The sequence below is a fragment of the Salmo salar genome, chromosome 16 (genome assembly GCF_965601325.2).
Source record: "Salmo salar chromosome 16, fSalSal1, whole genome shotgun sequence".
NCBI classification, from domain to species: domain Eukaryota; kingdom Metazoa; phylum Chordata; class Actinopteri; order Salmoniformes; family Salmonidae; genus Salmo; species Salmo salar.
The window spans coordinates 85,380,743-85,404,421 of NC_138306.1; the positions used below are offsets into that span (position 1 = coordinate 85,380,743).

General features: G+C 46.0%; 1 protein-coding gene across 1 annotated transcript in view; it reads left to right on the forward strand.

The window, feature by feature from the left end:
• The window catches only part of LOC106575918 (cilia- and flagella-associated protein 47), a 102,116-nt gene that overhangs the window by 9,779 nt on the left and 68,658 nt on the right, over window positions 1-23,679 (forward strand). Inside the window, 21 exon segments of the mRNA XM_082962431.1 lie at window positions 2,518-2,710; window positions 3,525-3,621; window positions 3,771-3,909; window positions 3,911-3,988; window positions 4,207-4,451; window positions 5,921-6,051; window positions 6,136-6,258; window positions 6,343-6,474; window positions 8,624-8,785; window positions 8,889-9,248; window positions 13,472-13,640; window positions 13,871-13,956; window positions 15,065-15,680; window positions 16,405-16,493; window positions 16,670-16,806; window positions 17,414-17,510; window positions 17,873-18,111; window positions 21,225-21,325; window positions 21,473-21,628; window positions 21,818-22,014; window positions 22,098-22,174. Coding sequence (XP_082818557.1) covers window positions 2,518-2,710; window positions 3,525-3,621; window positions 3,771-3,909; window positions 3,911-3,988; window positions 4,207-4,451; window positions 5,921-6,051; window positions 6,136-6,258; window positions 6,343-6,474; window positions 8,624-8,785; window positions 8,889-9,248; window positions 13,472-13,640; window positions 13,871-13,956; window positions 15,065-15,680; window positions 16,405-16,493; window positions 16,670-16,806; window positions 17,414-17,510; window positions 17,873-18,111; window positions 21,225-21,325; window positions 21,473-21,628; window positions 21,818-22,014; window positions 22,098-22,174 — 3,624 coding nt within the window.

Here is a 23,679-nt window from a genome sequence, read left to right on the forward strand (position 1 = left end):
CGACTGTCTTGGTGTGCCTGGACCATGTTAGTTTGTTGGTGATGTGGACGCCAAAGAAATTGAAGCTCTCAACCTGCTCCACTACAGCCCCATCAATGAGAATGGGGGCGGGCTCGTTCCTCCTTTTCCTGGAGTCCACAATCATCTCCTTTGTCTTGATCACGTTGAGGGAGAGGTTGTTGTCCTGGCACCACACGGTCACGTCTCTGACCTCCTCCCTATAGGCTGTCTCATCGTTGTCGGTGATCAGGCCTACCACTGTTGTGTCATCGGCAAATTTAATGATGGTGTTGGAGTTGTGCCTGGCCGTGCAGTCATGAGTGAACAGGGAGTACAGGAGGGGACTGAGCACGCACCCCTGAGGGGCCCCCATGTTGATGATCAGCATGGCGGATGTGTTACCTACCCTTACCACCTGGGGGCGGCCGGTCAGGAAGTCCAGGATCCAGTTGCAGAGGGAGGTGTTTAGTCCAAGGGTCCTTAGCTTATTGATGAGCTTTGAGGGCACTATGGTGTTGAACACTGAGCTGTAGTCAATGAATAGCATTCTCACATAGGTGTTCCTTTTGTCCAGGTGGGAAAGGGCAGTGTGGAGTGCAATAGAGATTGCATCATCTGTGGATCTGTTGGTGCGGTATGCAAATTGGAGTGGGTCTAAGGTTTCTGGGATAATGGTGTTGATGTGAGCCATGACCAGCCTTTCAAAGCACTTCATGTCGGATGTCGAAGAAACGTCTTATTTTCGGACGTTGAAAATGCGTATTTTCTAGATGTTGAAAAAACGGAATTTACAGACTTTGAAAATACGTGCATGTATTTTTCAGTCATTGATTCTATGTACAAATTTCTGCACATACTGTACATTATCAATGAGGTAAGTGTGACTGTGTATCACAATAAAATAGGAATAAGGAGCCAACTGAAGAATGTGATTTATTATTGCTCTCATCAGTCACATTCACTTCTGTTAGATTTTTCAAAAGCTTTAAAACTGGCAGCAATGATGTTCAAAATAATCTAACATATAGAATGAACCAACAGACCACTTCAACTACAATAACATTCTCAGTAACGGTTACACATTTTTAAAAATGTTTCCTGCTATGACTGTGATATGTTGTTCTTTATCTACCTTAATTGAATGCACTGACTGCCAGTCGCTCTGGATAAGAGCGTCTGCTGAATGACCAAAATGTAAATGTTTAAAACAAACACTTGCAAAGCATGCTGGGTATTATTTGAACGAGATCCGCCCCCCAAACAAGTACAAATTTGCTCAGTGCAGACCAGATCCAAATCTGAACGAATCATAGACGTCTAGGCTGTTTCACACGTTTGAAAATCACATTACAGTACAGTAGAGTACAGTAGAGTATGGTATGGTATGGTACAGGACTGTTGAGTTTTATTCAGTAAAGTACTATAGAGTACAGTTTAGTTGAGTAGAATAGAGTACATGTACTGTACTGTATTGTGCGCTACTGTACTGTACTGTGCTCTACTTTACTTTACTGTACTGTACTGTGCTCCTGAGTGGTGCAGGGGTCTAAGGCACTGCATCTCAGAGTTAGAGGTGTCACTACAGACCCTGGTTCAATTTCAGGCTGTATCACAACCGGTCGTGATTGGGAGTCCCATAGGGCGGCGCACAGTTGGCCCAGAGTCGTTTGCGTTTAGGTTTGGCCGGGGTAGGCCGTCATTGTAAATAAGAATTTGTTCTTAACTGACTTGCCTAGTTAAATAAAGGTTAAAATAAATAAAATACTGTGATGTCCAATATCTATGATTGGTTCAGTTTTGGTCCAGTCTAGACTAGACTGGACCAAATCTGAATCAGTCATAGACTTGTTTTTTGGGGTCAAATCAAGGCTGGACTGGACCAAATCTGAACCAAACATAGATGTCTATGGAATGGTTCAAATTTTGTCCAGACCGGATCAAAAATCGAAATCAGTGGGATGTTGAAATCAAGGCCGGTCCAGACCGCACCACAAAAAATACCTGAAAAAGACAGCCGTACCAAAAAATCTAAAGTCCAAAAGACGTCGCCTGACGGTAAATGCTTAGTGGGTTCAACATTTTAAGCAAGAACGAAACTGTAAACTGAAACTGACAAATCCATCCCTCCCCCCTTTCCAAAGCTCGGTCCTAGCCACTCCCCTTCTAAAAAGTCTACCTATGAGGGGACCTGATTAATCTGGCACTCTACTCTTCTCTTTTGATAAAAAGGATTTATCTGCCTTCCCAATGAAAACCAGTTTGAAAGTTCAAACATATACTGTATTTGCTGAAAAAGAGATGTTTCTGAACGATGCATCATGCTGACTTGTTAATAATATGACCGGGCGATGCAGATTGCTGTTCCATTTGAGCAGAGCGCGTCTCCCTCACCCGCTTCAACCAGTCACGTGACGGCCATACCCCAGTGCAACCTGGCCAGTTTAATCAAATCCCCTCAATATGTGCTGTAGGCTGACAACAAGGCGGTATCTGACGATGTTTTCCATGTATGCTCAGGCTGCATGGCGAGGTGGAGGACGACATAGACATTGGGCTCCGGCCTGCCGCAGGACTCCTCACCCCCCAGCTCTCTCTGAGGGACCTGGAGTCCAATCACAGCCAGGAGGGGCGGAGCATCGACCAGGGACATAGCCAGCTATTGACCACCTGTATGCCGGCTGCCATGGAGACCAGGTCCAGATTCAGACAGGTATGGCAGGTAAAGCAGGGTGTTTAAAGTCTCTGGTAAACCATTTTGCATGGGTCCTCTAAAGTGTACAGTTACCTGTTTTAGCCTATGCAATCCCCCCACTTTGATCATTCTATATCTGGTGTTTCCTGCCTGACTGTATGGAATTCCTCTGTCTCTATCATTCTATATCTGGTGTTTCCTGCCTGACTGTATGGAATTCCTCTGTCTCTATCATTCTATATCTGGTGTTTCCTGCCTGACTGTATGGAATTCCTCTGTCTCTATCATTCTATATCTGGTGTTTCCTGCCTGACTGTATGGAATTCCTCTGTCTCTATCATTCTATATCTGGTGTTTCCTGCCTGACTGTATGGAATTCCTCTGTCTCTATCATTCTATATCTGGTGTTTCCTGCCTGACTGTATGGAATTCCTCTGTCTCTATCATTCTATATCTGGTGTTTCCTGCCTGACTGTATGGAATTCCTCTGTCTCTATCATTCTATATCTGGTGTTTCCTGCCTGACTGTATGGAATTCCTCTGTCTCTATCATTCTATATCTGGTGTTTCCTGCCTGACTGTATGGAATTCCTCTGTCTCTATCATTCTATATCTGGTGTTTCCTGCCTGACTGTATGGAATTCCTCTGTCTCTATCATTCTATATCTGGTGTTTCCTGCCTGACTGTATGGAATTCCTCTGTCTCTATCATTCTATATCTGGTCTTTCCTGCCTGACTGTATGGAATTCCTCTGTCTCTATCATTCTATATCTGGTCTTTCCTGCCTGAATGTATGGAATTCCTCTGACACTTTGACCCTCTGTTGTCCAGGTGACAGAGGGCATCAATGGACTACCCTCCACCAACCAGGAAGTGGCTGACTGCAGCCGCACCCTAACAGTTCAGCAGCTCCACCAAGTAGTCATAGGTGAGAAGCGCATGCAGTCATTGTTTGCATTAGGAATCTTAAGCCCTCTTGTCCCTACCATGGCTGATGAAGAGAATATTCACAAAATGAGCATTTTAAAGATGTGAATCAGAGTTTGGTTTCCCCTCCTCCCCCTCCTCCCCCTCCAGGCCCGTCCTCAATAGATTTTGGTGAGGTGTGTGTGGCCTCAGTGTGTGTGAGGAACCTGGACCTGGTGAACAACCTGCAGGTGTATGTGTGGGTGCAGCTGGAGTTAGACTGCTGTCCTGAGCTGCAGCGCTCCAGCCCCGTCCCACGTCCTGCCCCCCCTCTCCAGAGCCACCCTGCCCCTCATCTTAGAGAGCACCAAGCTGGGAAAGTTCCACAAGTTAGTCACTGTGTGTGTGGCTGGTTGTCTGTCTCTGTCTCGCGCTCTCTCTCTCTCTCTCTCTCTCTCTCTCTCGCTCTTTCTCTCTCTCTCTTAATATATAAAGGTTTCCTAAATTGATCATTGACAAACCAAATCGAGCCCAATTCTTATTGATTGATTAACTGACTGACTGACTGGCTGACAGTTGACTGGTAGATTCCATCTCCCTCTCCCAGGTCAATCTCTTACACGGTGAATAGTCATCACCGGAGCCATGTCCTGGTTCAGTCCCAGCTGGTCCCTGTGGTCCTCCAGCTGTCCCAGAGCCAGGTGGTCCTGTCCCCATCCCCCAGCTACCTGGCCCAGTCGGGCTACAGGGGTGCTGTGACCCTGGTCAACCCCAGGAACCACCCGGCTGACTTCACCTGGAGGCCCGTCATCACAGAGACGAGCATGGCCTTCTCCATACGCCCAGCCACAGGTAGGCTGCTGCTCTGGGCCTTATCAAAACTACACACTACTGTAGTCTAGTCTTCTATATGTACTGTATGGTGATGTACTGTAGTCTAGTCTTCTATATGTACTGTAGTCTAGTCTTCTATATGTTCTGTATGGTGATGTACTGTAGTCTAGTCTTCTATATGTACTGTAGTCTAGTCTTCTATATGTACTGTAGTCTAGTCTTCTATATGTTCTGTAGTCTAGTCTTCTATATGTACTGTAGTCTAGTCTTCTATATGTTCTGTATGGTGATGTACTGTAGTCTAGTCTTCTATATGTACTGTAGTCTAGTCTTCTATATGTACTGTAGTCTAGTCTTCTATATGTTCTGTAGTCTAGTCTTCTATATGTACTGTATGGTGATGTACTGTAGTCTAGTCTTCTATATGTACTGTAGTCTAGTCTTCTATATGTTCTGTAGTCTAGTCTTCTATATGTACTGTAGTCTAGTCTTCTATATGTACTGTAGTCTAGTCTTCTATATGTACTGTAGTCTAGTCTTCTATATGTTCTGTAGTCTAGTCTTCTATATGTACTGTATGGTGATGTACTGTAGTCTAGTCTTCTATATGTACTGTAGTCTAGTCTTCTATATGTACTGTATGGTGATGTACTGTAGTCTAGTCTTCTATATGTACTGTAGTCTAGTCTTCTATATGTACTGTAGTCTAGTCTTCTATATGTTCTGTAGTCTAGTCTTCTATATGTTCTGTAGTCTAGTCTTCTATATGTACTGTATGGTGATGTACTGTAGTCTAGTCTTCTATATGTACTGTAGTCTAGTCTTCTATATGTACTGTAGTCTAGTCTTCTATATGTACTGTAGTCTAGTCTTCTATATGTACTGTATGGTGATGTACTGTAGTCTAGTCTTCTATATGTACTGTATGGTGATGTACTGTAGTCTAGTCTTCTATATGTACTGTATGGTGATGTACTGTAGTCTAGTCTTCTATATGTACTGTAGTCTAGTCTTCTATATGTACTGTATGGTGATGTACTGTAGTCTAGTCTTCTATATGTACTGTATGGTGATGTACTGTAGTCTAGTCTTCTATATGTACTGTAGTCTAGTCTTCTATATGTACTGTAGTCTAGTCTTCTATATGTACTGTATGGTGATGTACTGTAGTCTAGTCTTCTATATGTTCTGTGTGGGGATGTATGTGTCTCTAATATCTCTCTCTATCTGTCACTCCCTCCAACTCTCTCTCTCCCCCCCTTTCTCTCCCTCTCCCTCCAACTCTCTCTCCCCCCCTTTCTCTCCCTCTCACCCTCCCTCCTATCTCCCTCTCCCTCCAACTCTCTCTCTCTCCCTCCCTCCCTCCCTTTCTCTCCCTCCCTCCCTCCCTCCCTCCCTCCCTCCCTCCCTCCCTCCCTCCCTCCCTCCCTTTCTCTCCCTCCCTCCCTCCCTCCCTCTCTCTCTCTCCCTCCTCTTCTCTCTGCCAGGTACTGTGGAGGCGTACAGGGAGTTAGACTGTGAGGTGATGTGGCATCCCTCTTTCTGCTCTCCTCTGGAGGGACAGTTTGACCTGTGTGTTCACCAGGGAAACACCGTACAGCTACGATGTGTGGCCAAGGTGTGTGTGTGTGTCTGTGTGTTTCTGTTGTTGAGGTTCCTGTGATTGTTAATGTAGAGAGAGATCTCATTCCCCTCCCTCCAGCTTGGTTCATCCAGTGTGCAGCTGGCTGAGAAACGTCTGGTGTTTGGATCAGTACCTCTCATCTTCCCCTCCGTCAGGACCGCAATGCTACACAACACAGGACACAACCATGCCTACTTCCAGGTACACACTCCACGCCAGGTCTCTGTACCATTTATACTTGTGTGTGTGTTTTAAAGAGGCTTAGCGTGTGTGTGTGTGTATCAGGTGTTGGACGTGTACCCCCTGCCTCGCATGGTGGTGACCCCCACCGAGGGTGTGGTTCCTGTGGGGGGGCAGGCAGAGGTCCAGGTGCACCTCAACCCCGGAGCTGTCATGAAGTTTGACACCAGAGTGGAGGTGAAGGAAACAGACACACAACATATCATAAAGTCTGTACAAACACACCACACATCATAAAGTCTCTACAAACACACAACACATCATACAGCCTCTACAAACACACAACACATCATACAGCCTCTACAAACACACAACGCATCATACAGCCTCTACAAACACACAACATCATACAGCCTCTACAAACACACACAACATCATACAGCCTCTACAAACACACAACACATCATACAGCCTCTACAAACACACAACACATCATACAGCCTCTACAAACACACAACACATCATACAGCCTCTACAAACACACAGCACATCATACAGCCTCTACAAACACACAACACATCATACAGCCTCTACAAACACACAGCACATCATACAGCCTCTACAAACACACACCACATCATACAGTCTCTACAAACACACACCACATCATACAGCCTCTACAAACACACAACACATCATACAGTCTCTACAAACACACAACACATCATACAGTCTGTACAAACACACAACACATCATACAGCCTTTACAAACACACAACACATCATACAGCCTCTACAAACACACAACACATCATACAGCCTCTACAAACACACACCACATCATACAGCCTCTACAAACACACCACACATTATACAGCCTCTACAAACACACACCACATCATACAGCCTCTACAAACACACAACACATCATACAGTCTGTACAAACACACAACACATCATACAGCCTCTACAAACACACAACACATCATACAGCCTCTACAAACACACAGCACATCATACAGCCTCTACAAACACACACCACATCATAGTCTCTACAAACACACACCACATCATACAGCCTCTACAAACACACACCACATCATACAGCCTCTACAAACACACAACACATCATACAGTCTGTACAAACACACACCACATCATACAGCCTCAACAAACACACACCACATCATACAGCCTCTACAAACACACACCACATCATACAGACTCAAACATGTGGAAAGACAATATAGACCTACAGTAGATTAGCTTCAGTGTTTTAAGATCTGTATCTGTATGTCAAATAACCTCTAATCTTACCTGTCATTATTTCAGAAACCTAAATAACGTCTAGTCTTACCTGTCATTATTTCAGAAACCTAAATAACCTCTAGTCTTACCTGTCATTATTTCAGAAACCTAAATAACCTCTAGTCTTACCTGTCATTATTTCAGAAACCTAAATAACGTCTAGTCTTACCTCTCATTATTTCAGAAACCTAAATAACCTCTAGTCTTACCTGTCATTATTTCAGAAACCTAAATAACCTCTAGCCTTACCTGTCATTATTTCAGAAACCTAAATAACCTCTAGTCTTACCTGCCATTATTTCAGAAACCTAAATAACCTCTAGCCTTACCTGTCATTATTTCATAAACCTAAATAACCTCTAGTCTTACCTGCCATTATTTCAGAAACCTAAATAACCTCTAGTCTTACCTCTCATTATTTCAGAAACCTAAATAACCTCTAGTCTTACCTCTCATTATTTCAGAAACCTAAATAACGTCTAGTCTTACCTGTCATTATTTCAGAAACCTAAATAACCTCTAGTCTTACCTGTCATTATTTCAGAAACCTAAATAACCTCTAGTCTTACCTGTCATTATTTCAGAAACCTAAATAACCTCTAGTCTTACCTGTCATTATTTCAGAAACCTAAATAACCTCTAGTCTTACCTGTCATTATTTCAGAAACCTAAATAACCTCTAGTCTTACCTGTCATTATTTCAGAAACCTAAATAACCTCTAGTCTTACCTCTCATTATTTCAGAAACCTAAATAACCTCTAGTCTTACCTCTCATTATTTCAGAAACCTAAATAACCTCTAGTCTTACCTGTCATTATTTCAGAAACCTAAATAACCTCTAGTCTTACCTCTCATTATTTCAGAAACCTAAATAACCTCTAGTCTTACCTCTCATTATTTCAGAAACCTAAATAACCTCTAGTCTTACCTGTCATTATTTCAGAAACCTAAATAACCTCTAGTCTTACCTCTCATTATTTCAGAAACCTAAATAACCTCTAGTCTTACCTGTCATTATTTCAGAAACCTAGATAGTCATGATGGATGAGCTTGTCTAACGAGGTGTGTGTGTTGCAGATAGTCCTAAGGAACATGAAATCTCTGGAGCTGAGAGTGGGCGGGTCGGTCGAGCCCCCACTGGTGGACATAAACATGGTGAGTTCATATGTGGAGCTCCCCCTGGTGGACATCAACGTGGTGAGTTCATATGTGGAGCACCCCCTGGTGGACATCGACGTGGTGAGTTCATATGTGGAGCACCCCCCTGGTGGACATCAACGTGGTGAGTTCATATGTGGAGCACCCCCTGGTGGACATAAACGTGGTGAGTTCATATGTGGAGCACCCCCTGGTGGACATAAACGTGGTGAGTTCATATGTGGAGCACCCCCTGGTGGACATCAACGTGGTGAGTTCATATGTGGAGCACCCCCTGGTGGACATAAACGTGGTGAGTTCATATGTGGAGCACCCCCTGGTGGACATAAACGTGGTGAGTTCATATGTGGAGCACCCCCTGGTGGACATCAACGTGGTGAGTTCATATGTGGAGCACCCCCTGGTGGACATCAACGTGGTGAGTTCATATGTGGAGCACCCCCTGGTGGACATCAACGTGGTGAGTTCATATGTGGAGCACCCCCTGGTGGACATCAACGTGGTGAATTCATATGTGGAGCACCCCCTGGTGGACATCAACGTGGTGAGTTCATATATCGACCCCCCCTGGTGGACATCAACGTGGTGAGTTCATATAGGTAAACCCCACCTGGTGGACATCAACGTGGTGAGTTCATATGTCGACCCCCCCTGGTAAACATCGACGTGGTGAGTTCATATAGGTAAACCCCCCCTGGTGGACATCAACGTGGTGAGTTCATATGTCGACCCCCCCTCGTGGACATAAACGTGGTGAGTTCATATGTCGACTCCCCCTGGTGGACATCAACGTGGTGAGTTCATATGTGTGTGTGAATGTGGACTTGTGTGCATACCAGTGGAGGCTGAGGGGAGAACGGCTCATAATAATGGCTGGAACGGAGCGAATGGAATGACATCAAACACCTGGAAACCATGGAAACCATGTGTTTGATGTATTTGATACCATTCCACTGATTCCGCTCCAGACATTACCACGAGCCCATCCTCCCCTATTAAGGTGTCACCAACCTCCTGTGGTGCATGTATGTGTGTGTATGTATGTATGTGTGAATGTGTGAGTGTGTGTATGTATGTGTGAATGTGTGTGCATGTATGTGTGTGTGTGTGTGTGTGTATGTACAGTGGCAAGAAAAAGTATGTGAACCCTTTGGAATGACCTGGATTTCTACATAAATTGGTCATCAAATTTGATCTGATCTTCATCTAAGTCACAACAATAGACAAACACAGTCTGCTTAAACTAATAACACACAAACAATGTGCCTTTTTTTCTCCACACATAGTGTTGTGTTTTCCTTCCAAACAACTCAACTGTAGTTTCATCTGTCCACAGAATATTCTGCCAGTAGCGCTGTGGAACATCCAAGTGCTCTTTTGCAAACTTCAGATGTGCAGCAATGTTTATTTGGACAGCAGTGGCTTCTTCCATGGTGTCCTCCCATGAACACCATTCTTGTTTAGTGTTTTACATATCATAGACTCGTCAACAGAGATGTTAGCATGTTCCAGAGATTTCTGTAAGTCTTTAGCTGACACTCTAGGATTCTTCTTAACCTCATTGAGCATTCTGCTCTGTGCTCTTGCAGTCATCTTTGCAGGACGGCCACTCCTAGGGAGAATAGCAACAGTACTGAACTTTCTCCATTTATAGACAATTTGTCTTACCGTGGACTGATGAACATCAAGGCTTTTAGAGATACTTTTTTAACCCTTTCCAGCTTTATGCAAGTCAACAATTAGGTCTTCTGAGATCTCTCTTGTTCGAGGCATGGTTCACATCAGGCAATGCTTCTTGTGAATAGCAATCTCACATTTTGTGAGTGTTTTTTATAGGACAGGGCAGCTCTAACCAACATCTCCAATCTCGTCTCATTGATTGGACTCCAGGTTAGCTGACTCCTGACTCCAATTATCTTTTGGAGAAGTCATTAACCTAGGGGTTCACGTACTTTTTACAACCTACACTGTGAATGTTTTAATTATGTATTCAATATATACAAGAAAAATACAATAATTGGTGTGTTATTAGTTTAAGCACACTGTGTTCATCTATTGTTGTGACTTAGATGAAGATCAGATCAAATTTTATGACTAATTTATGCAGAAATCCAGGTAATTCCAAAGGGTTCACATACTTTTTACAACCTACACTGTGAATGTTTCAATTATGTATTCAATATATACAAGAAAAATACAATAATTTGTGTGTTATTAGTTTAAGCAGACTATGTTCATCTATTGTTGTGACTTAGATGAAGAGCAGATCAAATTTTATGACTAATTTATGCAGAAATCCAGGTAATTCCAAAGGGTTCACATAACTTTTTGTGTGTGTGTGTGTGTGTGTGTGTGTGTGTGTGTGTGTGTGTGTGTGTGTGTGTGTGTGTGTGTGTGTGTGTGTGTGTGTGTGTACGAAACACACAGAACAGCAGAGCATAACAGCATGTCCTGAATATGCCCTGTCAGGAGCACACTACAGCAGTCTCTAGTCCTTTTCTGCAGAGTTGTGGAAAACAAACAATCCATACCAATTCATCATAACAACAAAGTCTGCTGCTTCCTGTTTTGAAATGAATGGAAACACTTTTTCCAACCGAACAAGATGAATCTGGTGGTGTTCACTGCCTTGAAATGAGCAGGTGGTTCACACACAAAAATAGACAACTTTTTGTGTGTGAGTAGTCCTTTTTCCTTTTTGAAATAGGGAGTTATTTAAAAAAAAAAAAGAATTGACATGTTTTCCTTTGGAGTGTCTGTCTCAGCCCGTAGCTGGGCTCTGTAGAATGAGCTGCTGGGCCACACAGGCTTTGAAGAGGGCAGGCCACGCTTACAGCTGGATCCAACTGGATCCTCCCTCTCCTTTAACTGGATCCTCCCTCTCCTTTAACTGGATCCTCCCTCTCCTTTAACTGGATCCTCCCTCTCCTTTAACTGGATCCTCCCTCTCCTTTAACTGGATCCTCCCTCTCCTTTAACTGGATCCTCCCTCTCCTTTAACTGGATCCTCTCTCTCCTTTAACTGGATCCTCCCTCTCCTTTAACTGGATCCTCCCTCTCCTTTAACTGAATCCTCCCTCTCCTTTAACTGAATCCTCCCTCTCCTTTAACTGGATCCTCCCTCTCCTTTAACTGAATCCTCCCTCTCCTTTAACTGGATCCTCCCTCTCCTTTAACTGGATCCTCCCTTTCCTTTAACTGAATCCTCCCTCTCCTTTAACTGGATTCTCCCTTTTCATTCTTTCATTTTCAGAGAGCAGACCAGAGCTGTTCATTTTCAGAGAGCAGAGCAGAGCTGTTCATTTTCAGAAAGCAGAGCTGAGCTCTTCATTTTCAGAGAGCAAAGCTGTTCATTTTCAGAGAGCAGAGCTGTTCATTTTCAGAGAGCAGAGCTGAGCTGTTCATTTTCAGAGAGCAGAGCTGAGCTGTTCATTTTCAGAGAGCAGAGCAGAGCTGTTCATTTTCAGAGAGCAGAGCTGAGCTGTTCATTTTCAGAGAGCAGAGCTGTTCATTTTCAGAGAGCAGAGCTGAGCTGTTCATTTTCAGAGAGCAGAGCTGAGATGTTCATTTTCAGAGAGCAGAGCAGAGCTGTTCATTTTCAGAGAGCAGAACAGAGCTGTTCATTTTCAGAGAGCAGAACAGAGCTGTTCATTTTCAGAGAGCAGAGCAGAGCTGTTCATTTTCAGAGAGCAGAGCAGAGCTGTTCATTTTCAGAGAGCAGAGCAGAGCTGTTCATTTTCAGAGAGCAGAGCTGTTCATTTTCAGAGAGCAGAGCAGAGCTGTTCATTTTCAGAGAGCAGAGCAGAGCTGTTCATTTTCAGAGAGCAGAACAGAGATGTTCATTTTCAGAGAGCAGAGCTGAGATGTTCATTTTCAGAGAGCAGAGCTGTTCATTTTCAGAGAGCAGAGCAGAGCTGTTCATTTTCAGAGAGCAGAGCAGAGCTGTTCATTTTCAGAGAGCAGAACAGAGCTGTTCATTTTCAGAGAGCAGAGCAGAGCTGTTCATTTTCTGAAGGCTCTTTTTTTGCCACAGTCAGAAAACAAAACATTCAACACGGTCTGTAAAATATTCAGACTCAAATATTCCTCCTCTCAGAAACATCTCTCCATCTTAGTTATCCTCCTCCTCCTCCTCTCAGAAACATCTCTCCATCTTAGTTATCCTCCTCCTCCTCTCAGAAACATCTCTCCATCTTAGTTATCCTCCTCCTCCTCTCAGAAACATCTCTCCATCTTAGTTATCCTCCTCCTCCTCCTCCTCTCAGAAACATCTCTCCACCTTAGTTATCCTCTTCCTCCTCTCAGAAACATCTCTCCATCTTAGTTATCCTCCTCCTCCTCTCAGAAACATCTCTCCATCTTAGTTATCCTCCTCCTCCTCTCAGAAACATCTCTCCATCTTAGTTATCCTCCTCCTCTCAGAAACATCTCTCCATCTTAGTTATCCTCCTCCTACTCCTCTCAGAAACATCTCTCCATCTTAGTTATCCTCCTCCTCCTCTCAGAAACATCTCTCCATCTTAGTTATCCTCCTCCTCCTCTCAGAAACATCTCTCCATCTTAGTTATCCTCCTCCTCCTCCTCTCAGAAACATCTCTCCATCTTAGTTATCCTCTTCCTCCTCTCAGAAACATCTCTCCATCTTAGTTATCCTCCTCTTCCTCTCAGAAACATCTCTCCATCTTAGTTATCCTCCTCCTCCTCTCAGAAACATCTCTCCATCTTAGTTATCCTCCTCCTCCTCTCAGAAACATCTCTCCATCTTAGTTATCCTCCTCCTCCTCTCAGAAATCCTTCCTGTTCCACGGGGTGTATACTGGTTCCAGTCGTAGCGTTCCGTTCTCCCTGAGGAACCGTTCCTCTGCCGTGGCCCGGGTCCAGTTTGACCTGTCAGAACATACTGACTTCACCATCCACTTCCCTCCACACTCTGCAGGTATATATTTGATTGATTGATAGATTAATTGACTGTGACTGAAATGCTCTGAGAAGATAGACAGTCATAAACTGTCAGCCTAGTTTAATTTAGATGTATGGATTACTAAACTGTCAGCCTAGGATAATTTAGATGTATGGATTACTAAACTGGAGGCCTAGTTTAATGAAGATGTATGGATTACTAAACTGGAGGCCTAATATTGAGAGCCAGGTGTTGGTGTGTTACAGGTACGAGCCAGGAGCCAGACGTGTTTGTGATGGATTTACAGGGGCAGCAGACTGCCCAGTGTTGCCTGGTGTTCTCCCCTAAACAAGTAAGGGCTCTGTCCTCCCGCCTCTGTTTTCATTATCCCTCATCTATACTCATTTCCACCTATTAATCATCAACACATCTACCACCTTCCACAGTACTCCACCTACATCTGTGTTTATTAATCATCAACACATCTACCACCTTCCACAGTACTCCACCTACATCTGTGTTTATTAATCATCAACACATCTACCACCTTCCACAGTACTCCACCTACATCTGTGTTTATTAATCATCAACACATCTACCACCTTCCACAGTACTCCACCTACATCTGTGTTTATTAATCATCAACACATCTACCACCTTCCACAGTACTCCACCTACATCTGTGTTTATTAATCATCACACACCACCTTCCACAGTACTCCACCTACATCTGTGTTTATTAATCATCAACCACCTTCCACAGTACTCCACCTACATCTGTGTTTATTAATCATCAACCACCTTCCACAGTACTCCACCTACATCTGTGTTTATTAATCATCAACACATCTACCACCTTCCACAGTACTCCACCTACATCTGTGTTTATTAATCATCAACACATCTACCACCTTCCACAGTACTCCACCTACATCTGTGTTTATTAATCATCAACACATCTACCACCTTCCACAGTACTCCACCTACATCTGTGTTTATTAATCAACACATCTACCACCTTCCACAGTACTCCACCTACATCTGTGTTTATTAATCATCAACCACCTTCCACAGTACTCCACCTACATCTGTGTTTATTAATCATCAACACATCTACCACCTTCCACAGTACTCCACCTACATCTGTGTTTATTAATCATCAACACATCTACCACCTTCCACAGTACTCCACCTACATCTGTGTTTATTAATCATCAACCACCTTCCACAGTACTCCACCTACATCTGTGTTTATTAATCATCAACACATCAACCACCTTCCACAGTACTCCACCTACATCTGTGTTTATAATAGACATGTTTTTCCCTGAACACAGAGACATCAAGGATAATCTCTCCCCACCATAATCATGCTCCTAACCTCACCATTACACCAAACTGAACTGACCCAAACCCCATCCCATCTCTATCAGTCGGTATTTCCTGTGTTTGTCCTGCAGGTGGCTGCGTATGACTTCAACCTGCCTGTGATGGTCAACGGTGTGGGCATGCCTCCCTCCTCCTCTTCCTCCTCCCACTTCCCTCCCAGCTCCGTCCCCAAGTCCTGCTCTTCCTCTTCCCACGCCCCTCCCAGCTCCGTCCCCAAGTCCTCCTCTACCTCCTCCCACGCCCCTCCCAGCTCCGTCCTCAAGTCCTCCTCTTCCTCCTCCCATGCCCCTCCCAGCTCCATCCCCAAGTCCTCCTCTTCTTCCTCCCACGCCCCTCCCAGCTCTGTCCCCAAGTCCTCCTCTTCCTCCTCCCACTTCCCTCCCAGCTCCGTCCTCAAGTCCTCCTCTTCCTCCTCCCACGCCCCTCCCAGCTCCATCCCAAGTCCTCCTCTTCCTCCTCCCACGCCCCTCCCAGCTCCGTCCCCAAGTCCTCCTCTTCCTCCTCCCACTTCCCTCCCAGCTCCGTCCCCAAGTCCTCCTCTTCCTCCTCCCACTTCCCTCCCAGCTCCGTCCCCAAGTCCTCCTCTTCCAGGGACCAACATATCGTCACCCCGCGCCCGCTGCCCATCGCCATGGAGACGCTATCACGCAGGGTTCAGGCCACAGGTTAGAGGAGTGGCGATACGGGGTCAGAAAGTGTGTCAGTTGCCTGCCTGAACCATTGGCCTGAACAGATGGACTGAGCTGTTCTGTCCCTGCAGTATACTTAAAATATATATGTATTTTATTTTTTTAACTTTTCTTGCTGCTTTTCCTTGACAGTAAACAAACAACAGAGAAAAACAATAAACAACTTAACATTTACATACATTTCCACAAACATCAATGACATCACACTTGCTCAGGCCTACATGTTCCCACTGTATCCACACCCAACGATGTTTCCAATACTGGTAAGACTCCGTATGACCTCACAATGTGCTATGTTGTTTCTGTCCCTGCAGTATACCAGACAGTATTCCATAAGGCTCTGAGATAAGACAATAGGTTTATGATAAGAGTGGTTTAGGAGCTGAGATAAGACAATAGGTTTATGATAAGAGTGGTTTAGGAGCTGAGATAAGACAATAGGTTGAAGATAAGAGTGGTTTAGGAGCTGAGATAAGACAATAGGTTGAAGATAAGAGTGGTTTAGGAGCTGTGATAAGACAATAGGTTGAAGATAAGAGTGGTTTAGGAGCTGAGATAAGACAATAGGTTGAAGATAAGAGTGGTTTAGGAGCTGAGATAAGACAATAGGTTGAAGATAAGAGTGGTTTAGGAGCTGAGATAAGACAATAGGTTGAAGATAAGAGTGGTTTAGGAGCTGTGTATTTAGCACTTAAGATATTCTGTCCCTGTCTGTCCCTCAGCCCTGCGAGCCCTACTGGAGATGTCCCCATCAAGTCTCCAGTTTGATCTGGAGCCCTTTATCTCAGTTACTACTACCTCACGAACTCAGGTAGGTACTGTCACCTCACCACTCCACCAACTACTAAAGCAGGTAGATTCTGAATGGCAGATGTTTCTCGTGGCAGGCAGAGAGAAAGAGCTTGATATTCCCAACTGAGAGGCAGTTTGTGTGTTGTTGGGCTGAGCTACAACCAGCTGGAAGCTCCTCTCCTCTGTTGTCTCCAGACCGTAGAGCTGAGGAACGTGTCTGACAAGAGGCTGAGCTGGAGGATTGACTCCAGCGCTGCAGTAACACCAGGAGGGGGCATTAGCACCAGCAGCAATGAGGGGCTGTTCACTATCTGTCCTACTGCTGGGACCCTGTAGCCACTGCAGTGTGTGTCTGTCACTGTCTCCCTCTCTCCTGCGAGAGTCACACCAGGTTAACCCCTCTCTCACCTCACCCTCAGAGCTCACTTAATATAATAACAACACTCCAAAGTTGATCGTTTTTTATTTATTTAACTATGCAAGTCAGTTAAGAGCAAATTCTTATTTACAATGGCGGCCAAACCCGGACGACGCTGGGACAATTGTGCCCCGCCCTATGGGACTCCCAATCACGGCCGGTTGTGATACAGCCTGGAATCAAACCAGGGTCTGTAGCGACGCCTCGAGCACTGAGATGCAGTGCCTTAGACCGCTGCGCCACTCAGATTCAGGTTTTCCAACCTCAAAAGTGGTGTTATGTTTAGATGAGTCCTCCTGGTACTGTATGATGTAATGTTGGTTCTGTAAATGTTTTTTTGATGTGTTTTGTTCTGCATCTTCACTCTTTCTTCCAGTGACAGCAGGTCAGATCGAGGTGTCCCTCCCTCTGTTTCTGTCTGAGGAGGGGCAGGAGGAGAGAAAGGGGGAGAAGGGGGAGGAGGGGGGAGTCCCTCACCCCTACAGGGTGCTGTCTCTCAGTGCCACCCCTCACCCCCCCAGCATCACCTTCCTCCCCCCTCGAGTCCTCCTCACCCCTGTCCCTCTGGACACACCCTCCACCACCACCCTCTTCCCTGCTCCCCACCGGGTACCCCAGGTCTGTACCACCCATCCACCTGCCTGTCATAATGGGCTTCCACCCACTAACTGACTGTTTACTGTAGTACAGTAATACCTAATGATCTCTATGCTCTGATAGGTCGCCTGTGTATTTCTAACCTGATCCAGCAGTATAACAGCTCTAAATAAACAAGACAATTTGTACAGATCTGCATTTTCATACAGTAATAATACAGAATAGAGTCAAATTATAGAGTCCCATTATAGAGTCCCATTATAGAGTCGTTCTAGAGTAATTATACAGTCATATATTAATATCCCATATAGTGTAATACAGTCCCATTCTCACCTCTGCGACCTTTGCCCTCTGACCCCAGTGGTTCCTGTCTGCGTGTGGAGGTGGAGGAGATGGTTCTGAAGGATGGCAGTCGGCTGAAGCCCCTCTCAGTCAGCCTGCCCCACAACGGCACCGTCCCTCCCCAGACCCAGCCCCAGACCCACACAGAGCCCCAGACCCACACAGAGCCCCAGACCCACACAGAGCCCCAGACCCCCATCACCTGCACAGTGACCTTCTGCTCCCCTCAGCCCCTGGACCTCAACTCACACATCACATTCCTGGACCACCTCAACAACAGGTACGGATACTTAGGAAACCTCGTCCCAGTCAGCCACACATACTGTTCATTATCTCTCTCTCTTTTGCACTCTAGATCTTTCTCTCAGTTTCTGTCTCTATCTCTCTGTCTCTATCTCTCTGTCTCTCTCTCTCTGTCTCTCTCTGTCTCTGTCTATCTCTCTGTCTCTCTCTCTCTGTCTCTGTCTCTGTCTCTCTCTCTGTCTCTCTGTCTCTCTCTCTGTCTCTCTCTCTGTCTCTCTCTCTGTCTCTCTCTCTTATAATTCTCTCTAGCTTCATCCAGTGATGGCTTATTTTCTCTCTCTCTCTCCTCCTCTCTCTCTCCTGTCTTAGTCCAGAGTTGTAAGTGATGGATTCATTTCTCTCCTCTCCTATCTGTCGGTCTCTGTCTCTGTCTCTCCTCTCCTATCTGTCGGTCTCTGTCTCTGTCTCTCCTCTCCTATCTGTTGGTCTCTGTCTCTCCTCTCCTATCTGTCGGTCTCTGTCTCGGTCTCTCCTCTCCTATCTGTCTGTCTCTGTCTCTGTCTCTCCTATCTGTCTGTCTCTGTCTCTGTCTCTCCTCTCCTATCTGTCTGTCTCTGTCTCTGTCTCTCCTCTCCTATCTGTCTGTCTCTGTCTCTGTCTCTCCTCTCCTATCTGTTGGTCTCTGTCTCTCCTCTCCTATCTGTCTGTCTCTGTCTCTCCTCTCCTATCTGTCTGTCTCTGTCTCTGTCTCTCCTCTCCTATCTGTCGGTCTCTGTCTCTGTCTCTCCTCTCCTATCTGTCGGTCTCTGTCTCTGTCTCTCCTCTCCTATCTGTCGGTCTCTGTCTCTCCTCTCCTATCTGTTGGTCTCTGTCTCTGTCTCTCCTCTCCTATCTGTTGGTCTCTGTCTCTGTCTCTCCTCTCCTATCTGTTGGTCTCTGTCTCTCCTCTCCTATCTGTCTGTCTCTGTCTCTCCTCTCCTATCTGTCTGTCTCTGTCTCTGTCTCTCCTCTCCTATCTGTCTGTCTCTGTCTCTCCTCTCCTATCTGTCTGTCTCTGTCTCTGTCTCTCCTCTCCTATCTGTCTGTCTCTGTCTCTCTGTCTCTCCTCTCCTATCTGTTGGTCTCTGTCTCTCCTCTCCTATCTGTCTGTCTCTGTCTCTCCTCTCCTATCTGTCTGTCTCTGTCTCTGTCTCTCCTCTCCTATCTGTCTGTCTCTGTCTCTGTCTCTCCTCTCCTATCTGTCGGTCTCTGTCTCTCCTCTCCTATCTGTCGGTCTCTCCTCTCCTATCTGTTGGTCTCTGTCTCTGTCTCTCCTCTCCTATCTGTTGGTCTCTGTCTCTCCTCTCCTATCTGTCGGTCTCTGTCTCTGTCTCTCCTCTCCTATCTGTCGGTCTCTGTCTCTGTCTCTCCTATCTGTCTGTCTCTGTCTCTGTCTCTGTCTCTCCTATCTGTCTGTCTCTGTCTCTGTCTCTCTTCTCCTATCTGTTGGTCTCTGTCTCTCCTCTCCTATCTGTCTGTCTCTGTCTCTCCTCTCCTATCTGTCTGTCTCTGTCTCTGTCTCTCCTCTCCTATCTGTCTGTCTCTGTCTCTGTCTCTCCTCTCCTATCTGTTGGTTTCTGTCTCTCCTCTCCTATCTGTCTGTCTCTGTCTCTCCTCTCCTATCTGTCTGTCTCTGTCTCTGTCTCTCCTCTCCTATCTGTCGGTCTCTGTCTCTGTCTCTCCTCTCCTATCTGTCTGTCTCTGTCTCTGTCTCTCCTCTCCTATCTGTCTGTCTCTGTCTCTGTCTCTCCTCTCCTATCTGTCGGTCTCTGTCTCTGTCTCTCCTCTCCTATCTGTCGGTCTCTGTCTCTCCTCTCCTATCTGTCTGTCTCTGTCTCTGTCTCTCCTCTCCTATCTGTCGGTCTCTGTCTCTGTCTCTCCTCTCCTATCTGTCGGTCTCTGTCTCTGTCTCTCCTCTCCTATCTGTTGGTCTCTGTCTCTGTCTCTCCTCTCCTATCTGTCGGTCTCTGTCTCTCCTCTCCTATCTGTTGGTCTCTGTCTCTGTCTCTCCTCTCCTATCTGTTGGTCTCTGTCTCTGTCTCTCCTCTCCTATCTGTTGGTCTCTGTCTCTGTCTCTCCTCTCCTATCTGTTGGTCTCTGTCTCTCCTCTCCTATCTGTCTGTCTCTGTCTCTCCTCTCCTATCTGTCTGTCTCTGTCTCTGTCTCTCCTCTCCTATCTGTCGGTCTCTGTCTCTGTCTCTCCTCTCCTATCTGTTGGTCTCTGTCTCTCCTCTCCTATCTGTCTGTCTCTGTCTCTCCTCTCCTATCTGTCTGTCTCTGTCTCTGTCTCTCCTCTCCTATCTGTCTGTCTCTGTCTCTGTCTCTCCTCTCCTATCTGTCTGTCTCTGTCTCTGTCTCTCCTCTCCTATCTGTCTGTCTCTGTCTCTGTCTCTCCTCTCCTATCTGTCGGTCTCTGTCTCTGTCTCTCCTCTCCTATCTGTTGGTCTCTGTCTCTGTCTCTCCTCTCCTATCTGTCGGTTTCTGTCTCTCCTCTCCTATCTGTCTGTCTCTGTCTCTCCTCTCCTATCTGTTGGTCTCTGTCTCTGTCTCTCCTCTCCTATCTGTTGGTCTCTGTCTCTGTCTCTCCTCTCCTATCTGTCGGTCTCTGTCTCTCCTCTCTTATCTGTCGGTCTCTGTCTCTCCTCTCTTATCTGTCGGTCTCTGTCTCTGTCTCTCCACTCCTATCTGTCGGTCTCTGTCTCTCCTCTCCTATCTGTCGGTCTCTCCTCTCCTATCTGTCGGTCTCTGTCTCTGTCTCTCCTCTCCTATCTGTCTGTCTCTGTCTCTGTCTCTCCTCTCCTATCTGTCGGTCTCTGTCTCTCCTCTCCTATCTGTCGGTCTCTCCTCTCCTATCTGTCGGTCTCTGTCTCTCCTCTCCTATCTGTCGGTCTCTGTCTCTGTCTCTCCTCTCCTATCTGTCTGTCTCTGTCTCTGTCTCTCCTCTCCTATCTGTCGGTCTCTGTCTCTCCTCTCCTATCTGTCGGTCTCTCCTCTCCTATCTGTCGGTCTCTGTCTCTGTCTCTCCTCTCCTATCTGTCTGTCTCTGTCTCTGTCTCTCCTCTCCTATCTGTCTGTCTCTGTCTCTCCTCTCCTATCTGTTGGTCTCTTCAGGTTCAGGGTGGAGGTCTGTGCTACAGCAGATAATAGTTTGTTGACAGTGTGGCCCTACCTGGCTTTGCACCGCTCTGAGCAGCAGATAGTCCTCAAGAGTGGTACGTCCTGCTGTCCTGTTCTGTACCCATAACACACTGCACAATGTACAGCATTCATACACTCATACTGAGGATGACTGTCTACTAATCTAAGTATCTGTGTTCTTCCATCCCCCAACCTAACTGGTCCATGTAAATGTCACTCAGGTTGTCTGAGCGGCTGCAGTGGCGAATCAGGGCCCTCTCAGGTGACAGGGAAGGCGGTGCTTCAGCCATGCTACTCCCCCAGCCCTCTCTCTCGCTACACTTCCTCCTCCTCCACCTTCGCTTTCCTCTCCTCCACCAGTAATCACTCCATCTCTGGTGAGACACACCTCTACAACTACACTGCTACACACCAGACCTGGTCAAATACATATGTGAAGTGTGTTGAAGGACTGGAGTGGGTTTTAACTTGGTTTTCCCCGTACCAAGGTACCACTACCACAATCCCAAATAATAACCCCAAAGTGCCCATTCCAAGCTGAATCAAACATATTGGCCTGTCCTCAGACTCTGGAGACAGCAGGAGTAGGACTGGGAGTGCTGGACCAGGGCCTAGAGGGAAGGAGGACTGGCCCCAGAAGGAGACAGAGGGTGAGAGAGAGACAGATGGTGTGACTGACCAGCAGCAGTGGCAGCAGCAGGGTATACCAGTGTTTCCAGGGCAGGACTCAGAGGAGGGGTTGTACTACCACAGCATCCTGCAGGTAACAACTGGTAAATCACCCTGGGACAACTGCTGATAGAACAAAGGATGTATAGCTAAATGTGATTGGTTGATTGATTGCAGGCCGTACAGAAGTGGTTCAGTCAGTTTGGCTGGCCCCGTGGACCAAACCCCATCTCTCTACCACGCTCTCTCAGAAGGTAAACCCCATCTCTCTACCACGCTCTCTCAGAAGGTAAACCTCATCTCTCTACCACGCTCTCTCAGAAGGTAAACCCCATCTCTCTACCACGCTCTCTCAGAAGGTAAACCTCATCTCTCTACCACGCTCTCTCAGAAGGTAAACCTCATCTCTCTACCACGCTCTCTCAGAAGGTAAACCCCATCTCTCTACCACGCTCTCTCAGAAGGTAAACCTCATCTCTCTACCACACTCTCTCAGAAGGTAAACCTCATCTCTCTACCACGCTCTCTCAGAAGGTAAACCTCATCTCTCTACCACACTCTCTCAGAAGGTAAACCTCATCTCTCTACCACGCTCTCTCAGAAGGTAAACCTCATCTCTCTACCACACTCTCTCAGAAGGTAAACCTCATCTCTCTACCACGCTCTCTCAGAAGGTAAACCTCATCTCTCTACCACACTCTCTCAGAAGGTAAACCTCATCTCTCTACCACGCTCTCTCAGAAGGTAAACCTCATCTCTCTACCACACTCTCTCAGAAGGTAAACCTCATCTCTCTACCACACTCTCTCAGAAGGTAAACCTCATCTCTCTACCACACTCTCTCAGAAGGTAAACCTCATCTCTCTACCACACTCTCTCAGAAGGTAAACCTCATCTCTCTACCACGCTCTCTCAGAAGGTAAACCTCATCTCTCTACCACACTCTCTCAGAAGGTAAACCTCATCTCTCTACCACACTCTCTCAGAAGGTAAACCTCATCTCTCTACCACACTCTCTCAGAAGGTAAACCTCATCTCTCTACCACACTCTCTCAGAAGGTAAACCTCATCTCTCTACCACACTCTCTCAGAAGGTAAACCTCATCTCTCTACCACGCTCTCTCAGAAGGTAAACCTCATCTCTCTACCACACTCTCTCAGAAGGTAAACCCCATCTCTCTACCACGCTCTCTCAGAAGGTAAACCTCATCTCTCTACCACACTCTCTCAGAAGGTAAACCTCATCTCTCTACCACACTCTCTCAGAAGGTAAACCTCATCTCTCTACCACACTCTCTCAGAAGGTAAACCTCATCTCTCTACCACACTCTCTCAGAAGGTAAACCCCATCTCTCTACCACGCTCTCTCAGAAGGTAAACCTCATCTCTCTACCACACTCTCTCAGAAGGTAAACCTCATCTCTCTACCACACTCTCTCAGAAGGTAAACCTCATCTCTCTACCACGCTCTCTCAGAAGGTAAACCCCATCTCTCTACCACACTCTCTCAGAAGGTAAACCCCATCTCTCTACCACGCTCTCTCAGAAGGTAAACCTCATCTCTCTACCACACTCTCTCAGAAGGTAAACCTCATCTCTCTACCACACTCTCTCAGAAGGTAAACCTCATCTCTCTACCACACTCTCTCAGAAGGTAAACCTCATCTCTCTACCACACTCTCTCAGAAGGTAAACCCCATCTCTCTACCACACTCTCTCAGAAGGTAAACCTCATCTCTCTACCACACTCTCTCAGAAG